General features: G+C 42.6%; 1 protein-coding gene across 5 annotated transcripts in view; it reads right to left on the bottom strand.

Annotated features, from left to right (window-relative positions):
- KCNQ5 (potassium voltage-gated channel subfamily Q member 5) overlaps nucleotides 1-21,378 on the bottom strand; it is a 638,117-nt gene that overhangs the window by 26,815 nt on the left and 589,924 nt on the right. For all 5 annotated transcript variants that reach the window (XM_056565866.1, XM_056565867.1, XM_056565869.1 and 2 more), the window contains one exon: nucleotides 4,410-4,518. In XM_056565866.1, coding sequence (XP_056421841.1) covers nucleotides 4,410-4,518 — 109 coding nt within the window. The remainder of the gene's footprint in view (nucleotides 1-4,409; nucleotides 4,519-21,378) is intronic.

Here is a 21,378-nt window from a genome sequence, read left to right as displayed (position 1 = left end):
TCTCCAATGCATCCCACATTCTATGAAACTCACTAACCCAACACATGAGACTTTTTTCTACTATGCAAACTTTCAAAAGCAACTTGAGAACCAACCTCTTCCGAACAGTTGACAATCGGCAATAAGCTATGTCTGGACTACGCAACTACATTAGCAGCTTTTAACCCTCACCTGCTGTCTCCCTCCCTTGTCACTTATAATCCCACAATTGCATGGCTCTTTTCTCCAGCACTAGTTTGTTAATAAGTAGTCCGTAAATACAAGATATGCAAAATGTATGTGGCACTCACCACTCCTAAAGACTCCTTTATTCAGATCCTGTATTTATGTGAACCATCTGAATAATAAAGGAGTCTTCACGAGTGGTGAGTTCCACATTCATTTTGCATATCTTGTAATCTATACAGTGCAGAGCACCACCAGCGTGTAGAATGTGGACTCGATTTACACGTGTCCCATGTGCACACCGTGGCTATACCCCTACATCAGCGACAGACTCTTCCACTGTAAAGACTTGTTACTAAGTAGGCTCATGATTATTGTACAAATTGCCTAATTTATGGTTGGTGAACAATAAAACATGAAAACATGCAAGGGAGTAAATACTTTTTATAGGCTCTGTATACCAAGTCTCATTTCCTACCATATAAAGTATAGGTGCAAAAATCTTTATAGATCCTAATGCATTGTAACAATTTCTGTTGCTCTACATTGGGGTTTCCCAACAATGGTGCCTTGAGCTGTGGCAAAACTACAACTTCCGGCATGCAGGGAGCTGTAGTTTTGCAACATCTGGAGGCACCTTAGTTGGGAAACACTACTCTACAGAGTTAACATTAGAATAACGTAAAGGTAACCTTTAGAATATGAAATAGTGCCCATATAATGGATAATATGCTTACTGGGGAAAGGCACTTGTTCATGAAATCAGCAGCATAAAATGAATTATTTTAGAAGTAGTCACATGTGAGTCATATGGACCCTGATCAAAAATGATTTTTTAAATCAACTGGTGACAGAAAGTTAAACAGATTTGTAAATTACTTCTATTAAAAAATATTTACCCTTCCAGTACTTTTTAGCAGCTGTATGCTACAGAGGAAATTCTTTTCTTTTTGAATACATTTTTTTTCTTGTCCACAATGCTCTCTGCTGACACCTGATGCCCGTATCAGGAACTGTGCAGAGCAGGAGAAAATCCTCATAGCAAACCTATGCTGCTCTGGACAGTTTATGACATGGACAGAGGTGTCAGCAGAGAGCACTGTGGACAAGACAAAAAAGAAATTCAAAAAGAAAATCCTTTCCTCTGTAGCATACAGATGCTTAAAATTACTGGAAGGGTAAAGATTTTTAATAGAAGTCATTTACAAATCTGTTTAACTTTTTGGCACCAGTTGATTTAAAAAAAAAAAAAATGTTTTCCACCGGAGTACCCCTTAAATTGTGGTTGCATTGAGAGAATAAATGTATTTTCTACTGCAGTTTTTTTTATCCTGCTGATTTCTTCAACATCTCTTGAGGATGTGAATAGTGAGGCTTCTTTGTACTACATATTCTGTTGACAGTGAACCTATACCTTCTTTTCTAAAAAATTACAAGCGATTGTTTCTCAATGGAAACATCATTTTTTCTGAAAAGAATCAGTTCTTTTGTTGAATCATACACAATGGGGTTTATTTACTAAGAGTGGAGTGGAGTTTTCTTTGTGGGTTTTGATTTCCGACAGGTATTTTCCCAAGGTATTTACTAAGGTTTCCCTGCATTTTGCACTTTTCCCTACACTTTGCTTTTTTTTAGAACTGTTCTGATCGGTCGGGTTTTCCTCAGCTCAAATCCACCACATTTTCTGTGGAAACCTTAGTAAATATGTTGGGATTTTTCAAAACTGTTGGGGACCACGCCCCTTTTGTCAGGACCACGCCCACTTTCTCCCATAACCACGTTCCTTTTCTGGGTTTTCTTGTAAAAGAGAGGGTTTCGTTTTTTTTAGTCGCAAACTGCGTCACATGGAACGTGCGACACAATTTGGGTGCAAAACCCGAGAAAAAATAATCTGGATCACATTAGTAAATAAACTCCACTGGGTTTTATTTACTAAGAGTGGAGTGTAGTTTTCTTTGTGGGTTTTGATTCCCGAAAGGTATTTACCCAAGGTATTTACTAATGTTTCCCTACATTTTGCACTTTTCCCTACATTTTTTTTTTTTTTTTTTTTTTAAACTTGTTCTATCTGTCTGGTTTTTCCCAGCACAAATCCACCACATATTTCTGTGGAAACCTTAGTAAATATGTTGGGATTTTTCAAAACTGTTGGGAACACGCCCCTTTTGTCAGGACCACACCCCCTTTATCTCGTGGTTATGCCCCATTTTCAGTTTTTTTTCATGTAAAATGAAGGGTTTTGGCTTTTCTGGTCGCAAATGATGTTGCACAGAACGTGTGCCACAATTTGGGCGCAAAACCCCAGAAAAAAGAGTCGTGATCACGTTAGTAAATAAACCCCACTGAGTGTTTCCGTGCCTATGTTCACACAACAGATTTCCGTGTGGAATTATGCTAAAATGTACTGCCCATAGACTTTAATGGGATTCCATTGTCCCCTTTACACAGCATATTCTGCCTTCCGCAGAATTCCGTGACAGAATGCCATATGAATTTCAGCAGAATTTTGTGTTGCAGTTCAATTCAGCAACATTTGCTGAACGGAATTTGTGCAGGATTGGGGAAATTAATGCATAATGCAGTTACTCCATCCATTAAGCACAGCTTTACAGTTTGATGAGTACCAAATGTTTATTTACTTTACATTTTGGGCAAAAGAGATATTTTTTCCAGTCTAACAGTGCTAAGTGTGGCATATAATTTGATCTAATATTTTAGCATTATCTTGGAAGGATAGATAAGTATCAGATCCACATTTTCTTAATAAGTGACGCCAGTCTTGGCTCTAATATTTTTGGCCCAGTTTGGATACAATGGATAGGTGCTAGCTCTAGCATATTTAGTTGTGGCATCAAATCCAACATGTTAGGTTACTGTTAGTAAAAGAAAATAATAATATATTATATCAGGCATGCATTCTAACTGGTATTCACTTGTATAGTATGTATATAATATCTGCTTAGTTCTGTGTGAGGTTCTGTTCCATGGATTAAAGGAGATCTGCAGAGGTATATAACTTATCCCCTAAGTGTCTGATCGCAGGGGACTCCTACAATCTCCCATACGGGGACGCGGCACTGCAATGGCTCTGCGCGGCAAGTGCTTGTGTCGTCGACCTCACTGAGGTCAACAAACATGCCCCCTCCATTCAGCTCTATGAGAGAGGCGGGGATGTACGAACACTGCATCTCTGCCACTCCCATAGAGATACATGGAGGAGGCATGTCGGCAGCGGTGTCATGCTGAGGCCGACACGCCTCCTGCACAGGGAGAGCCACAGTAGAGCCGGGGCCCCGTACAGGTGATCGCAGGGGGTCTGACCGCTGGGGGATAAGTTATATACTGCTGCAGATTTCCTCTAGAAGCACTAATTCACATAGGGCATTACTACAAGACAGCTCACATGCACCCTTAAAGGTTTACTCTGCTCCCCATCGTCCGGAACATTGAGTTCCCGAACGCTGTGTGCGGCCTTCCGTGTTCACGCCCACCCCATAGTGACGTCACTCCCCGTCATGTGACGTCACGTCTCGCCCCCTCAATGCAGGTCTATGGGAAAGGGTGTGAAGGCCGCTGCGCCCCTTTCCCATAGACTTTCATTGAGGGGGTAGGCCATGATGTCACAAGGGGGCGGGCGTGAACACAGAAGCCCCCACACAGCGTTCAGAAACTCAATGTGAACATTGAGTTCCTGAATGCTGGGGAGCGGAGTAACCCTTTAAAGTGTTTACTCATATGGGTTTCATTTATTTCAAAATCATATTTTCTCAGTACATGGCAGAGCTTGAAGCCTTGGCTCTTTGCCCTACAGTTTGCTCCACAGGTCATTGACCACTTCAGACATGCGGCTTATGAGGCACTGAGACCATGGCACAGGCTGGTCATAATGTCCATCTATGCTATGCTGCTGGCATGCCAGAACACCTAACATATGAGAAAGTAGATCACCTGCCAGTACATTATTTGGAATGCTTTGTGTGGAATGGAGATCTCTAACAACTTAGTGACAAATAGCAAATTAGAAGTCATGAAAGCTCTGCTAATTTATCTTTAAAAAAAATGTAGCTGCTACGTGTACTACTATATTGCAGGTTGCATCTTTTATCAAGATGCAATAAGTTTTAATTACATCTATCTGATGTAATATTATTTGCGGCTGTTGGACAACACCTATGAGAAAGTGGATGCAGTATTCCAAAATACTATGAAAAGTAAATGTTAATTTTTTTTTCTTTTTTACTAACCTGATAGCTCGGATGACCGTTTTAAGAGCTGGGGTTAGATCTTCCACTGATACATCGCAGTGACACACTTTGTCATCATGTACTTCCTCTGTTCCAAGGTTGACATCGGCTAAAAAGATAAAGTCACACTCATCTAAGAAAATATTAATAGGAATTTCAAAGCTCTATCCTTTTATGGTTAAGGCCTAAAATAGCATGTTTGGTATATGATTCGGTTGTATGAAGTACCCATCTGATTGAATGCTGCTCACCAACGGAGATTTATATTTTGATGATTGCTGATCTAGTAAAATAATGATTTGATTACTTACTATTGTTACTAATTTTTGCATTGGTCCCTGTTATGTCTAATGAGAAACTTTGCCCCTGATCCACCGTCCACTTTTATCCCGGAAGACCGAGATCCCGTCAATGACATGGTGTCCTATGGAGGAGCAGGTGACCATAACATCATTCAGCCTCCTCCGTTGAAACACTCTCTATGAAATCAGTGCAGTCCCAATGGAAAAGGATGAGTAACATTTTGGTCATATGCTCCTCCATAGGACTCATTGTCATGGACTGGATTTCCATCTACTGGGGAGATAGAGAAGATAAAGGGGTGTTCCTATTTGCTATATAATTGATTCTCAGGCACTGGCACAAAGAACTGTTGCCTGTATACTTGCAAATCAATCAGAAAGTTATACAAATTTAGTAAATTGCTTTTTAAATACTCAAGCCTTCCAGCTGCTATATGACAAATAATTTGTAATAAAGAAAATCAAAAGCTTAAAGGGGTATTCCCCTGGAAAATATATATATATTTTTTAAATCAACTGGTGCCGGAAAATAAAAAGTGAAAGTACTTATCAGCTGCTGTTATGATGTATAGGAAGTCCTTTCCTTTTTGAATTTCCTTTCAGTCTGACCACAGTGCTCTCTGTGGACACCTCTATCCATTTTAGAAAATGTCCAGAGTAGGAGCAAATCCCCATAGAAAACCTATCCTGCTCTGGACAGTTCCTTAAATGGACAGAGGTGTCAGCAGAGAGCACTGTGGTCAGGCAGAAAGGAAACTCAAAAAGAAAAGAACTTCCTGTGGATCATAACAGCAGCTGATAAGTACTGGAAGGATTAAGATTTTTTGTTAGAAGTAATTTACAAATCTGTTTAACTTTCTGGCACCAGTTGATTTAAAAAAAAATGTTTTCCAGTGGAGTACCCCTTTAACCAACATATATACTTTACAACTGTATACTTTACTCGTCTTTTTTCTTTCTGTATTAGAAGCAATTCCGTTATAATAGAGCTTTTTTAATTTAGTTTTAGTGCATGTTCTAATATTTTTTGGAAAGCCCCATATGTTCCAAAGTGAATGCCATCTATTATCTTTATGAGCAAATCTGATTTCATCTTGCTATAGATTTTACTAACATGCAATGTAGCTAATTTATAATACAATATTAAACAGCTTTTAACTAACTAAATGTAGAGGAAGCTTTATTGCACTATTCTGCGGAGTATGCATGCTTAATCAGAAGCAATGGGAATGTGTCAGGTTTGGCAATATACTTCTAGCTGAAGTTTATCTATCGTAGGGCTGCACAATTTGGAGGAATTTGCAATTTTTTATGGAGGTAAATATTGCAATTTCGAGATGCAATTGCAATATAATAAACAAATGATGAAATCCCTCCTATTTCATGTCCAATCCCCTAATTCCATATAGCCACCCCCCCCCCCTCCCAATTTCATGTTCATTGACTGAACATAAAATAGAAGGGATTGGATATAAAATGGGAAGAAAAGAGCCTAATTCCTCCTCTGCATTTTAAGTGCCTGGCCCGGTATAGTGTAGTCCCTATTCTCTCCGGTGCTGTTGCATTGCTCTATGGAGCAGCACAGCCTCATGGGAGGGAGCACTGGGAGTAAGTGACTTCCTTTTAGAACCAGAAGAGGGGGAGGGGTTTCATTTTTTCCTCCTTGCCTTCTTATAGCCATAACTCTTTTCATTTTCTACCTGCAGACCCATATGAGGCTTGTTTTATGTGCCACCAGTTGTACTTTGTAATAACATCACTCATATAATGCATTATCTTTATTCTGTATGTCCATATGATTACAATCATACCCAATTTATATAGGTTTTGTTTTATATTACTGCTCTTAAAAAAATATATAACTTTTTGTAGAAAAATGAGTATGCTTAAAATTCTCCTCTTCTGACCCCTATAACGTTCTTATTTTTCTGTATACAGGGATATATGAGGACTTATTTTTGATCTGTAGTTTTTATCGGTTCCTTTTTGTTTTGATGGGACTTTTTGATCACTTTTTATAAATTTTCTTTCTGGTTTATGAAGTGACCAAAATCTGCAATCCTGGTATTAGATTTTTTCTTTTAAACGTTTACACCTTTGAATGCATGGTTTCATTAATGTTATATTTTAATAGTTCATTACTTCCAGTAATATGTAAATCCTTTTTAATACTTGTAAGGAACTGAAGGGTTAACTTGCACTGAGAGCTTTTGTTTGGTCTTGTTGCCTTGGTTACGCCTGTCTGCTGAGACTGGTCAGCTGACCTTGACTGAACAACTGGTCTGGACCTATTTAAAGGGGTACTCCACCCCTAGACATCTTATCCCCTATCCAAAGTATAGGGGATAAGGTGTCAGATCACCGGGGTCCCGCTGCTGGGGACCCCCGGGATCTACCATGTGGCACTGAAAAAATATAATTTCCAATCTGGAAGCCATAATCCTCTCCTTCCATCCTGCACCAAGAACCTAGCGTACTTCTTTTCTTTTTGGAACACAGAGCTCTCTGCTGACATCATGACCACAGTGCTCTCTGCTGACATCTGTGTCCATTTTAGGAACTGTCCAGAGCAGCATATGTTTGCTATGGGGATTTTCTTCTACTCTGGACAGTTCTTAAAATGAACAGAGATGTCAGCAGAGAGCACTGTGGTCATGATGTCAGCAGAGAGCTCTGTGTTCCAAAAATAAAATAATTTCCTCTGTAGTTTTTAGCAGCTAATAAGTACTAGAAGGAATAAGATTTTTTCATAGGAGTAATATACAAATCTGTTTAACTTTCTGGCACCAGTTGATTTAAAAAAAAAAAAAAAGTTTCAACCGGAGTACCCCTTTAAGGCGGACTCTTTTTCGACCCCATATTAATCTTCCCAGGACAATCTCAGTCCTTTTATACCATTTGTTGCTAATCCAGATCGGGAAAGCACTAAAAAAAATAAAAAAATGGTGGAGGAAATTAATTATTGGGGAAGATCAACCATTTTAATAATGGTTATATACATGTATATACAGTATTAACATGTTGTAGGGAATAAAGAACATCCCAAGAAAATTCATGAAAAACCTAAAAACAATCCCCAGTGACAGGTTAAAAACGTTAGAAAAACTACAAAAGTACGCCCATATCATTTCTGTTGTTTAGCTCTAATAGGCCCATTGCATTAGTTTCAATAACCCATCTAACCTCCTGTTGTAAGAGAAGCCTCTGACAGTCCCCTCCACTGGCTTCTCTTTCTAATCCAGCAAATGTAATGGATGCTATATCTCTTTTGTTAACCTCTCTAACATGTTCAATCAACCTCGGGCATCCCACTCCTGTTTTTATGGACCTCACTTGATCCCTGATCCTCACATATAAGCTCCAACTAGTTTTTCCTATTTAATAATGTCCACAGGAGCAAACGATTACATACACACAATATTTGGTTTTACAAGTGATACAGCTTTTTATGTACCATTCTGTCTTGTATATACCTAGCTTCCATGTTGAGACTACACTTTTGGTTTCCCCTTGGGGCTGCTGTGTCTAACCAATTTTCCTGGATACTCTGAACTCATTTGTGCCTAACACACTACCTAAAGTGTGATTCCTGTCATGTGACACTATATATATATATATATATATATATATATATATATACTTAGCTTCCATGTTGAGACTACACTTTTGGTTTCCCTTTGGGGCTACTGTGTCTAACCAATTTTCCTGGATACTCTGAACTCATTTGTGCCTAACACACTACCTAAAGTGTGATTCCTGTCATGTGACACTATAACCCTCATCATCCACCATTTACTGCTTATACAACCCTTCTCCTGGCATCACAAACTTTACATTTGCACAACTGAAAGCTAAGCCAAGTATCCTTCCACCAGCTGTTCAGCATCACCCTGCACTCCACATCTTATGTTCTTTAACCCCTTAAGGACCAAGCCCATTTTAACCTTAAGGACCAGGCCAATTTTATTTTTGCTTTTTCGTTTTTTCCTCCTCGCCTTCTAAAATCCATAACTCTTTTATATTTCCATCTACAGACCCACATAAGGGCTTGTTTTTTGCATGACCAATTGTACTTTGTAATGAAACCTCTCATTTTACCATAAAATGTTCTGCGAACCCAAAAACAAATTATTTTAGGGAGGAAATTTAAATGAAAAACACAATTTTGCACATTTTGGAGGGTTTTGTATTCACACTGTACATTTTATGGTAAAAATGACATGTGTTCTTTATTCTGTGGGTTGATATGATTAAAATGATACCCATGGCTAGATACTTTTATATTTTTGTACCGCTTATAAAAAATCTAAAACTTTTTGTACAAAATCATTAATCTAAAATCGCCCTATTTTGACCACCTATAACTTTTTCATTTTTCCGTTTATAGGGCGGTATGAGGGCTCATTTTTTGCGCTGTCATATTTACTTTTTTTTTATACCACATTTGCATATAAAAAACTTTTAGATCATTTTTTATAAAAACATTTTTTTATAAAATGTGACAGAAAAGCAGCATTTCTGGACTTTTTTATTTTTTACATTTACGCCATTCACCATAAGGGATTATTAACATTATATTTTCTTAGTTCGGACATTTACACACGCGGCGATACCAAATATGTTTATTTAAAAAAAAAAAAACGCTTTTTGGGGGTAAAATGGGAAAAACTGACAATTTACATTTTTATAGGGAGGGGATTTTTCACTTTTTTTTTACTTTTTATTTTTACATTTTCAACTTTTTTTTAACACTTTTTATGTCCCCATAGGGGACTATCTATAGCAATCATTTGATTGCTAATACTGTGCAGTGCTATGCATAGGACACAGCACTGCTCAGTATTATTGGTGATCTTCTGCTCTGGTCTGCCCGATCTCAGACCAGAGCAGAAGACCCTAGGAGACGGCCGAAGCCAGGTTAGGGGACCTCCGGCCGCCATGCTGGATGATCTGTAAATTACTTCTATTAAAAAGAAGAGCAGAGAGCACTGTGGTCAGACAGAAAAGAAATGTAAAAAGAAAAGAACTTCCTGTGGAGCTTACAGCAGCTGATAAGTACTGGAAGAGTTAAGATATTTTAATTGAAGTAATTTACAAATCTGTTGAACTTTCTGGCACCAGTTAATTAAAAAAAATATAGTTTTTCACCGGAGTACCCTTTTAAGTTCAGTCCAGGTCATTAAACAGCAATTTATTTATTTGAAATATTTGTAATTAAATTCTAAATAGCAACACCTTTGATGATTATTTTTGTACTATATTAAAGGGGTTATCCATCATAAGGTGATTTTAGTACATACCTGCCACAACTGGGTATTTCCTGTTGGATTTTGTTCTCTAAACTACACATCCCATAGTTCCATGCTTGCAAGTATGAAGTCACTTTCCTCCCTTCCACACATTAGCTACCCCACCCATTGAAACACAGTGTTTTCTAACCAGGGAGCCTACAGCTGTTGCAAAATTGAAGCAGGACTGGCTCCCTTTGATCATCTGACTAGTGATGTCCGGTCTTGACGCACTGCAACCTGGGAAATCCCGAGACATGAGTACTTTTGTATGCTTTTAAAATAAAGATTGTGGCGATAATTACAGACACTATATTATGAACTACACTAACTTTACAGCCCCTGTAGCATAGTCAAATAAAAAAATCCTGGAATACCCCTTTAAGACATGAATAAATATGTGTATACTCACTCTTGTGTTTAGTTGTATTCTAGTCTCATATAAGATAGGCTTTATTATCTGTCATGTTTGCTTAAGCATGAGGTCTAACTTTTCTGCACATTTTGTAATACCCCCTTCCCAAACCCCTATCCGTTTTTTGCTATATTTTGTACCCTTTACCCCTTCTGTTATGTTTGAGAAATCCTAAGTAAAGTATTTATTTTCTAAACAAACAAAGAAACAAACTGCATCTTGTTAATAATTTGTAATAAACTTCTAAACAGTACAGTTTGATCTTTTCAGAACTACTGAGACAGCTAATAGTATAATAGACATTCCCTATGATTTCCTACCAACCCCACTGAGCGACTTACAGGCTGCTGTCATTTTGACTATATCTATAGAAACAGGGGTAGCAGGCCCTGACCACGTTAGCACCAGCTAGAACAGCCTTTCTGACTGTAAGTGCCAGTCTGTGTCTCATTTCCATTTTCTGCATGTTCTGCTAGCTGGCTAGAACAAGGCTTGGGTGCTGCATATGTATATATAGCTTTTAACCTGGCAGCGTATGCAATAAAACTGTAGCTGTATATAGGTGGGAATGTTCTGTATGATGTAGTCCGTGCAGTAAATAGTCCCATTTTCTCTAATAAGAACCTTTTATGTCTATGAATGAGTTTAGTTATCAAGACTCTATGTAGTTAATTAGAATACTGGAACTATATTTTATGGGGCATGGACGATTTATGTATGCCTTTGGCATCTGCGTTTTACCAGCATTGCCTTATTCAGTAATGTTTTTTGAGTGTTTCTTGACAACACTCTTTGCAGGCAGTGGGACTATCACACCAGCCTAATCTTGCATGTAGTGTCGTTTTAACAGTATTTATGATATCTTCTGATTACTAGGGGAAACTAGCTGGCTTTTTCTTCTTTATGGTACTTGATAGTATATCCAAAGTAATCATATATATACAGTATAACTATAAAGTCTCATCATAAAACATTATGTGCGAAGTCTTATTTGCCATCAGTTGAGTTGTCAAATTTAATGAAAAATAGAAAACAATCCACACAATAGAGATGACAGAAGTAAAATCACAGTCTCCTTATGTTTTAACTACTGTATACTTCAGTGGTCGATCTAAACGTGAAGTTACAGTAGAAAGCATCTGGCAGTACAGATGAGAAACGTCACAGATCAGCAAGCTTGGAAACAAAAAGTACACTGAAAAGGAATAGCAGTACGGTAATTTAAGAAGATAATAAACCACAGTTTATATTAACCATATCCTAACTGTAGGCAAACCTCTCTTATGTTCATTAGGACAATTATTTATATTGGGTATTGAGAAGGCGTTTTTACAGAATTATTTTCCTGACAAAACACAAGGGCAGTATACAGTATGGACAAGGAAAGGGCAAAAAAGCACAGACCTCCAGCTGCTCCACTTGAGAGGTGAAAAATACGTAAAACTTGACTTTTAATCCATCAGGTTAAAAACATAGGATATCCATGGACATACAACACACAAAGAAGAAGAAACCGACGCATTTCGAGCCTAATCTGGCTCTTAGTCGTGGCACGACTAAGAGCCAGATTAGGCTCGAAACGCGTCGGTTTCTTCTTCTTTGTGTGTCATATGTCCGTGCTTTTTTTGCCCATTCCTTGTCCATTCCATTCCGGGACCCGGCCCGCTGTTTGCCTGCCCTGCTCTCCGCACCTTACAGGACTTCTGATCTTCCAGCGTCGCAGAGTGGTGAGCTGAAATTCTTCTTCTTCCTTTTTCTCGAGTATTCAGTATGTATGTTGTATTGCTGCACATTGGTCTGTAGGTAGATGGGTCCTCTAGATTTAGAATAGTATACTAATATAGATATTTAAGGCAACTTAATGAGAATGGAGAACATGGGTGACCTTTACTATCCATGTCTGGCCATAAAATCTTAAAAAACACGACTGCTGATTAAAACTTTTGAGAATTCAGCCAAACGCCATAAACAGCTAAAATTAGAAGTTAAAATTCTCCTGAAAGAAGGTGGAAACTAGCCCATATTTTTTGAGCATGCTAATATAACATTAAGAAGAGGGGCCTATAAGTAAAATAAAAATATTTCAATTTAAAAATGCTAATTTTCTTAAAGGGGTACTCCGGTGGAATTATTTTTTTTTCTTCTTCAAATCAACTGGTGCCAGAAAATTAAACAGATTTGTAAATTACTTCTATTAAAAAATCTTAATCCTTCCAGTACTTATTAGCTACTGAATACTACATAGGATATTCTTTTCTTTTTGGAACACAGTGCTTTCTGCTGACATCATGAGCACAATGCTGTCCAGAGCAGCATATTTTTGCTATGGGGATTTTCTCCTACTCTGGAAATTTCTTAAAATGGACAGAGATGTCAGCAGAAAGCACTGTGCTCGTGATTCAGTAGAGAGCTCTGTGTTCCAAAAAGAAAATAATTTCCTCTGTAGTATTCAGCAGCTAATAAGTACTGGAAGGATAAAGATTTTTTAATAGAAGTAATTTACAAATCTGTTTAACTTGCTGGCACCAGTTGAGATTAAAAAAAAAAAAGTTTTCCACCTAAGTACTCCTTTAACGACCATGGATGTAAATGTACGTCCTGGTTTGGCGATACTTCGCGCACCAGGACATACATTTATGTCCTGTGTATGACCGCGAGCATTGGAGCGGTGCTTGCGTCATACACGGCAGGTTCAGGCTGCTAATGGCCGGTAATGGCCGACAACCGCAATCTCGCGGATGTCCGCTATTAACTCCTCAGATGCCGTGATCTGTACAAAAACATATAAAAGTATCTAGCCATGGGTATCATTTTAATCATATTGAACCACAGAATAAAAAACACATTTCATTTTTATCGTAAATTGTACAGTGTGAAAACAAAATCCTCCAAAATGTGCAAAATTGTGGTTTTCATTAAAATTTCCTCCCTAAAAATATATATTTTTGGGCTCACCGTACATTTTATGGTAAAATCTGAGGTTTCAATACAAAGTACAATTGGTCACGCAAAAAACAAGCCCTTATATGGGTCTGTAGATGGAAATATAAAAGAGTTATGGATTTTAGAAGGTTAGAAGGAAAAAACTAAAACACAAAAATAAAATTGGCCGGGTCCTTAAGGTAAAACTGGGCTTAGTCCTTTAGGGGTTAAGCTAAGGGTATTGCTCTACTTATATAGATGGAAACTCCAACTAGGCCTGGAAAAATGGGTGCTACATCTTGTACTAGGCCAGGGCTGGTGCCCACAGTACTGGTACTTTTCCTAAGGTTCAGGACAAACTGTGTGTTACGCCGAACGCTCCGGGTCCCCGCTCCTCCCCGGAGCGCTCGCTACACTCCTCTCACTGCAGCGCTCCGGTCGGTTCCACGGACCCGGGGCGCTGCGATACCGCCTCTGGCCGGGATGCGATTCGCGATGCGGGTAGCGCCCGCTCGCGATGCGCACCCCGGCTCCCGTACCTGACTCGCTCTCCGTCTGTTCTGTCCCGGCGCGCGCGGCCCCGCTCCCTAGGGCGCGCGCGCGCCGGGTCTTTGCGATTTAAAGGGCCACTGCGCCGCTGATTGGCGCAGTGGTTCCAATTAGTGTTTACACCTGTGCACTTCCTATATCACCTCACTTCCCCTTCACTCCCTCGCCGGATCTTGTTGCCTTAGTGCCAGTGAAAGCGTTTCCTTGTGAGTTCCTAGCCTGTGTTCCAGACCTCCTGCCGTTGCCCCTGACTACGATCCTTGCTGCCTGCCCCGACCTTCTGCTACGTCCGACCTTGCTTCTGTCTACTCCCTTGTACCGCGCCTATCTTCAGCAGCCAGAGAGGTTGAGCCGTTGCTAGGGGATACGACCTGGTCACTACCGCCGCAGCAAGACCATCCCGCTTTGCGGCGGGCTCTGGTGAAAACCAGTAGTGACTTAGAACCGATCCTCTAGCACGGTCCACGCCAATCCCTCTCTGGCACAGAGGATCCACTACCTGCCAGCCGGCATCGTGACAGTAGATCCGGCCATGGATCCCGCTGAAGTTCCTCTGCCAGTTGTCGCTGACCTCACCACGGTGGTCGCCCAGCAGTCACAACAGATTGCGCAACAAGGCCAACAGCTGTCTCAACTGACTGTTATGCTACAACAGTTACTACCACAGCTCCAGCAACCATCTCCTCCGCCAGCTCCTGTACCTCCTCCGCAGCGAGTGGCCGCTTCTGGACTACGACTATCCTTGCCGGATAAATTTGATGGGGACTCTAAGCTTTGCCGTGGCTTCCTTTCCCAATGTTCATTACACTTGGAGATGATGTCGGACCAGTTCCCCACTGAAAGGTCTAAGGTGGCTTTCGTAGTCAGCCTGCTGTCTGGAAAAGCCCTGGCTTGGGCCACACCGCTCTGGGACCGCAATGACCCCGTCACTGCCTCTGTACACTCCTTCTTCTCGGAAATTCGAAGTGTCTTTGAGGAACCTGCCCGAGCCTCTTCTGCTGAGACTGCCCTGTTGAACCTGGTCCAGGGTAATTCTTCCGTTGGCGAGTATGCCGTACAATTCCGTACTCTTGCTTCTGAATTATCCTGGAACAATGAGGCCCTCTGCGCGACCTTTAAAAAAGGCCTATCCAGCAACATTAAAGATGTTCTGGCCGCACGAGAAATGCCTGCTAATCTTCATGAACTTATTCACCTAGCCACTCGCATTGACATGCGTTTTTCCGAAAGGCGTCAGGAGCTCCGCCAAGATATGGACTCTGTTCGCACGAGGCGTTTCTTCTCCTCGGCTCCTCTCTCCTCTGGTTCCCTGCAATCTGTTCCTGTGCCTCCCGCCGTGGAGGCTATGCAGGTCGACCGGTCTCGCCTGACATCTCAAGAGAGGACACGACGCCGCATGGAGAACCTCTGCCTGTACTGTGCTAGTACCGAACACTTCCTGAGGGATTGTCCTATCCGCCCTCCCCGCCTGGAAAGACGTACCCTGACTCCGCACAAAGGTGAGACAATCCTTGATGTCCACTCTGCTTCTCCACGTCTTACTGTGCCTGTGCGGATGTCTGCCTCTGCCTTCTCCTTCTCTTCTGTGGCCTTCTTGGACTCTGGATCTGCAGGAAATTTTATTTTGGCCTCTCTCGTCAACAGGTTCAACATCCCAGTGACCAGTCTCACCAGACCCCTTTACATCAATTGTATAAACAATGAAAGATTGGACTGTTCCATACGTTTCCGCACGGAGCCCCTTCTAATGAGCATCGGATCTCATCACGAGAGGATTGAACTTTTGGTCCTCCCCAATTGCACCTCGGAAATTCTCCTTGGACTTCCCTGGCTTCAACTTCATTCCCCAACCCTGGATTGGTCCACTGGGGAGATCAAGAGTTGGGGGCCCTCTTGTTCCAAGGACTGTCTAAAACCGGTTCCCAGTAACCCTTGCCGTAACTCTGTGCTTCCTCCAGTAACTGGTCTCCCTAAGGCCTATATGGACTTCGCGGATGTTTTCTGCAAAAAACAAGCGGAGACTCTACCTCCTCACAGGCCTTATGATTGTCCTATCGACCTCCTCCCGGGCACTACTCCACCCCGGGGCAGAATTTATCCTCTCTCTGCCCCAGAGACTCTTGCCATGTCTGAATACGTCCAGGAGAATCTAAAAAAGGGCTTTATCCGTAAATCCTCCTCTCCTGCCGGAGCCGGATTTTTCTTTGTGTCCAAAAAAGATGGCTCTCTACGTCCTTGCATTGACTACCGCGGACTTAATAAAATCACGGTTAAGAACCGCTACCCCTTACCCCTCATCTCTGAACTCTTTGATCGCCTCCAAGGTGCCCACATCTTTACTAAATTGGACTTAAGAGGCGCCTATAACCTCATCCGCATCAGAGAGGGGGATGAGTGGAAAACAGCATTTAACACCAGAGATGGACACTTTGAGTATCTGGTCATGCCCTTTGGCCTGTGCAACGCCCCTGCTGTCTTCCAAGACTTTGTTAATGAAATTTTTCGTGATCTGTTATACTCCTGTGTTGTTGTATATCTTGATGATATCCTAATTTTTTCGGCCAATCTAGAAGAACACCGCCAGCATGTCCGTATGGTTCTTCAGAGACTTCGTGACAATCAACTCTATGCTAAAATTGAGAAATGTCTGTTTGAATGCCAATCTCTTCCTTTTCTAGGATACTTGGTCTCTGGCCAGGGACTACAAATGGATCCAGACAAACTCTCTGCCGTCTTAGATTGGCCACGCCCCTCCGGACTCCGTGCCATCCAACGTTTTTTGGGGTTCGCCAATTATTACAGGCAATTTATTCCACATTTTTCTTCCATTGTGGCTCCTATTGTGGCTTTAACCAAAAAAAATGCCGATCCCAAGTCTTGGCCTCCTCAAGCGGAAGACGCCTTTAAACGACTCAAGTCTGCCTTCTCTTCGGCTCCCGTGCTCTCCAGACCTGACCCATCTAAACCCTTCCTATTGGAGGTTGATGCCTCCTCAGTGGGAGCTGGAGCTGTCCTTCTACAAAAAAACTCTTCCGGGCATGCTGTTACTTGTGGGTTTTTTTCTAGGACCTTCTCTCCGGCGGAGAGGAACTACTCCATCGGGGATCGAGAGCTTCTAGCCATTAAATTAGCACTTGAGGAATGGAGGCATCTGCTGGAGGGATCAAGATTTCCAGTTATTATTTACACCGATCACAAGAACCTCTCATACCTCGAGTCTGCCCAACGGCTGAATCCTCGTCAGGCCAGGTGGTCTCTGTTCTTTGCCCGATTTAATTTTGAAATTCACTTTCGGCCTGCTGATAAGAACATTAGGGCCGATGCTCTCTCTCGTTCCTCAGATGCTTCTGAAATTGAACTCTCTCCTCAACACATCATTCCTCCTGACTGCCTGATTTCCACTTCTCCAGCCTCCATCAGGCAAACTCCTCCAGGAAAGACCTTTGTTTCTCCACGCCAACGCCTCGGAATCCTCAAATGGGGTCACTCCTCCCATCTCGCAGGTCATGCGGGCATCAAGAAATCTGTGCAACTCATCTCTCGCTTCTATTGGTGGCCGACTCTAGAGACTGATGTGGTGGACTTTGTGCGAGCCTGCACTATCTGTGCCCGGGATAAGACTCCTCGCCAGAAGCCCGCTGGTTTTCTTCTTCCTCTGCCTGTTCCCGAACAACCTTGGTCTCTGATTGGTATGGATTTTATTACTGACTTACCCCCATCCCATGGCAACACTGTTATTTGGGTGGTCGTTGATCGATTCTCCAAAATGGCACATTTCATCCCTCTTCCTGGTCTTCCTTCAGCGCCTCAGTTGGCTAAACAATTTTTTGTACACATTTTTCGTCTTCACGGGTTGCCTACGCAGATCGTCTCGGATAGAGGCGTCCAATTTGTGTCTAAATTCTGGAGGGCTCTCTGTAAACAACTCAAGATTAAATTAAATTTTTCTTCTGCATACCATCCTCAATCCAATGGACAAGTAGAAAGAATTAACCAGATCTTGGGTGACTATTTACGACATTTTGTTTCCTCCCGCCAGGATGACTGGGCAGATCTTCTACCTTGGGCCGAATTCTCGTATAATTTCAGAATCTCTGAATCTTCCTCCAAATCCCCGTTTTTCGTGGTGTACGGCCGTCACCCTCTTCCCCCCCTCCCTACCCCCTTGCCCTCTGGTCTGCCCGCTGTGGATGAAATTTCTCGTGATCTTTCCATCATATGGAGAGAGACCCAAAATTCTCTCTTACAGGCTTCTTCACGCATGAAGAGATTCGCGGATAAGAAAAGAAGAGCTCCTCCCATCTTTTCCCCTGGAGACAAGGTATGGCTCTCCGCCAAATATGTCCGCTTCCGTGTCCCTAGCTATAAGTTGGGACCACGCTATCTTGGTCCTTTCAAGATTTTGCGCCAGATTAATCCTGTCTCTTACAAACTTCTTCTTCCTCCTTCTCTTCGTATTCCTAATGCCTTTCATGTTTCTCTTCTTAAACCACTTATCATTAACCGTTTCTCTCCCAAATCTGTTTCCCCCACTCCTGTCTCCGGCTCCTCGGACATCTTCTCCGTCAAAGAAATTTTAGCATCTAAAAAGGTCAGAGGGAAAACCTTCTTTTTAGTGGATTGGGAGGGTTGTGGTCCAGAAGAGAGGTCCTGGGAACCTGAGGACAATATCCTGGACAAAAGTCTGGTCCTCAGGTTCTCAGGCTCCAAGAAGAGGGGGAGACCCAAGGGGGGGGGTACTGTTACGCCGAACGCTCCGGGTCCCCGCTCCTCCCCGGAGCGCTCGCTACACTCCTCTCACTGCAGCGCTCCGGTCGGTTCCACGGACCCGGGGCGCTGCGATACCGCCTCTGGCCGGGATGCGATTCGCGATGCGGGTAGCGCCCGCTCGCGATGCGCACCCCGGCTCCCGTACCTGACTCGCTCTCCGTCTGTTCTGTCCCGGCGCGCGCGGCCCCGCTCCCTAGGGCGCGCGCGCGCCGGGTCTTTGCGATTTAAAGGGCCACTGCGCCGCTGATTGGCGCAGTGGTTCCAATTAGTGTTTACACCTGTGCACTTCCTATATCACCTCACTTCCCCTTCACTCCCTCGCCGGATCTTGTTGCCTTAGTGCCAGTGAAAGCGTTTCCTTGTGAGTTCCTAGCCTGTGTTCCAGACCTCCTGCCGTTGCCCCTGACTACGATCCTTGCTGCCTGCCCCGACCTTCTGCTACGTCCGACCTTGCTTCTGTCTACTCCCTTGTACCGCGCCTATCTTCAGCAGCCAGAGAGGTTGAGCCGTTGCTAGGGGATACGACCTGGTCACTACCGCCGCAGCAAGACCATCCCGCTTTGCGGCGGGCTCTGGTGAAAACCAGTAGTGACTTAGAACCGATCCTCTAGCACGGTCCACGCCAATCCCTCTCTGGCACAGAGGATCCACTACCTGCCAGCCGGCATCGTGACACTGTGATTCAGTTAGCTATATTTGGTTAGCTTAACTTACCTTCCTTACATACCTGAGTAATGTTTGGAAATACAATGGAAAGTGAATGCAGCGAAGACATGCATGCATGCTGCTAAATTCACTTGAGGGACAACAGATCTGTGGATAGATGATAACTCTCAATCTTGGGATCATCCCTGAATCTTGGGATTGAAACCCACTATCGGACGCCTGTCAGCTGCATGTATCAGCAGACAGCCCCCACTATTAGCTGGCATGGAGAGATCTCCGTAGCCCGCTATTAGTGATTTACATGCCACTGTCAAGACTGACAATGGCATTTAAATATTGTTCTCTGCTCATCATTGGTGGTGCATTGGCTGGATCTGCTCACCACTATGTGATAGTGCAGCTTGTCACTGGATTCAAAACTGGCTAAAAGACTTGTGGTGTCAGCGGGGTGCAATGTAGGGCAGATGTTGTAACCCTGGGGGCAGATGTTAATAACCCCTTCTTGTCGTGACGCCAGGGCATGGTTTAGCCTTAACCACCTGAAGGTAATACCGCTAGTCCTGGGCTAGGCACGGGGGCAATGAAGACACCGATGCCAAATTATGGACAACGGTAGCTTTACTGAGGGTAGACAGGTGACACAGTCTAGGCAGTACAGCCAATATCCCAAGGAGGTGACCAGTGACACAGGGGGACCTCGCAGGCTTTCTGGGACATGCAGTATGTAGAGACACTTTAGTGCAGGACACGGTGACTATATAGAAGACTTGACTTGACTGACTTGATAATTGACATGAAGATGAATTTGAGCTTACTTGAGCTGACTTAGGTCAATTGGGGGGTCACCTGGTCACTAATGCCTCCGTAACAATCACATGGTCATAGCAATTAAAGAAACTTTTAATGTATAACATATGTACACTGTGGGTAACACTGGAGGGGGGCCCTGGGGACATGAAGGGACACTGCCTGACAGGGCAGGAGAGGTACGGGGAAACACCATCCCGTACTGGGCTACCAAAGACCATGGTTTTCAGTCCAGCAATAAATGAGCAAACCAGAGCCTCTGTCTAACTCCATTCAGCTCATTCAAAACCTGGGCAAAAGGAAAGTGGACCAGTTGCCCATAGCCACCAATTAGATTGCTTCTTTTATTAAAAAAATAAATAATAATCTGACTTGTTTTTTATGAGCAACTGCTCCACCTTTCCTCTGCAGAGGTTTTGATAACTCTCCCCCATCATCTTGAACTAGAAAATGTGTGGCTCCTAGGGAACCAAAATTATCATTTTACAACTTTCTAAAGCACTAGTGGGATTAATATATCTTGAGTATTCAGTCTAATTTTGGACATCAGTTAATAAAGATATCAGAGAGCTGGATTGGGTTCAAAGAAAGGCAGCCACATTAATAGGAGGTATGACAGATCTTTGTTATAAACGCAAAGATTATCAAAACAAAACTAATTACCCTAAGAGACGGCTTAGGGGCATATGATAAATGTATGTCAATATGATAATGGCCCTTATGAAAACAATGCAATAAATTATTATGTAAGGAAGTACAGTTTCCCTAAAATTTTAAAGCATTACTTTACTGCGTGAACTGTTATGGAAATTGCTTCTGCAGGATTTGGCACAGGCTGAAGTGTGGCTAGTTAGATATCTTCCTTGTTAAGCACAACATACAGGGAGACTGGTATTAAAGGGGTACTCTGCTGTAAACATCTTATCCCCTATCCAAAGAATAGGGGATACGATGTTATATTGCGAGAGTCCCGCCGTTGGGGACCCCCGCGATCTCGGCTGCAACACCCCTGTCATTCAGTGCATGGAGCGAACTCCACTCTGTGCCTGATGACTGGTGATGCCTGCCGCCGCGACCCCTCCATTCACGTTTTTTGGAGGAGTCGTGACGGCTATGTACTTGCCATCACTCCCCTCCCATAGACATGAGTAGAGGGGGAAATGCGTGACATCATGAACGCGGAAGCTACAAACTTCCGTGTTCCGGACTCCACTAGATACCCCCACGATCTCCGGCCAGCAGCAGCGGTG

Source organism: Hyla sarda, chromosome 3 (assembly GCF_029499605.1).
Source record: "Hyla sarda isolate aHylSar1 chromosome 3, aHylSar1.hap1, whole genome shotgun sequence".
In the NCBI taxonomy this organism is placed as follows: Eukaryota; Metazoa; Chordata; class Amphibia; order Anura; family Hylidae; genus Hyla; species Hyla sarda.
Note: the sequence above shows the minus strand (reverse complement) of the source record. Positions and strands in the feature narration are given on the sequence as shown.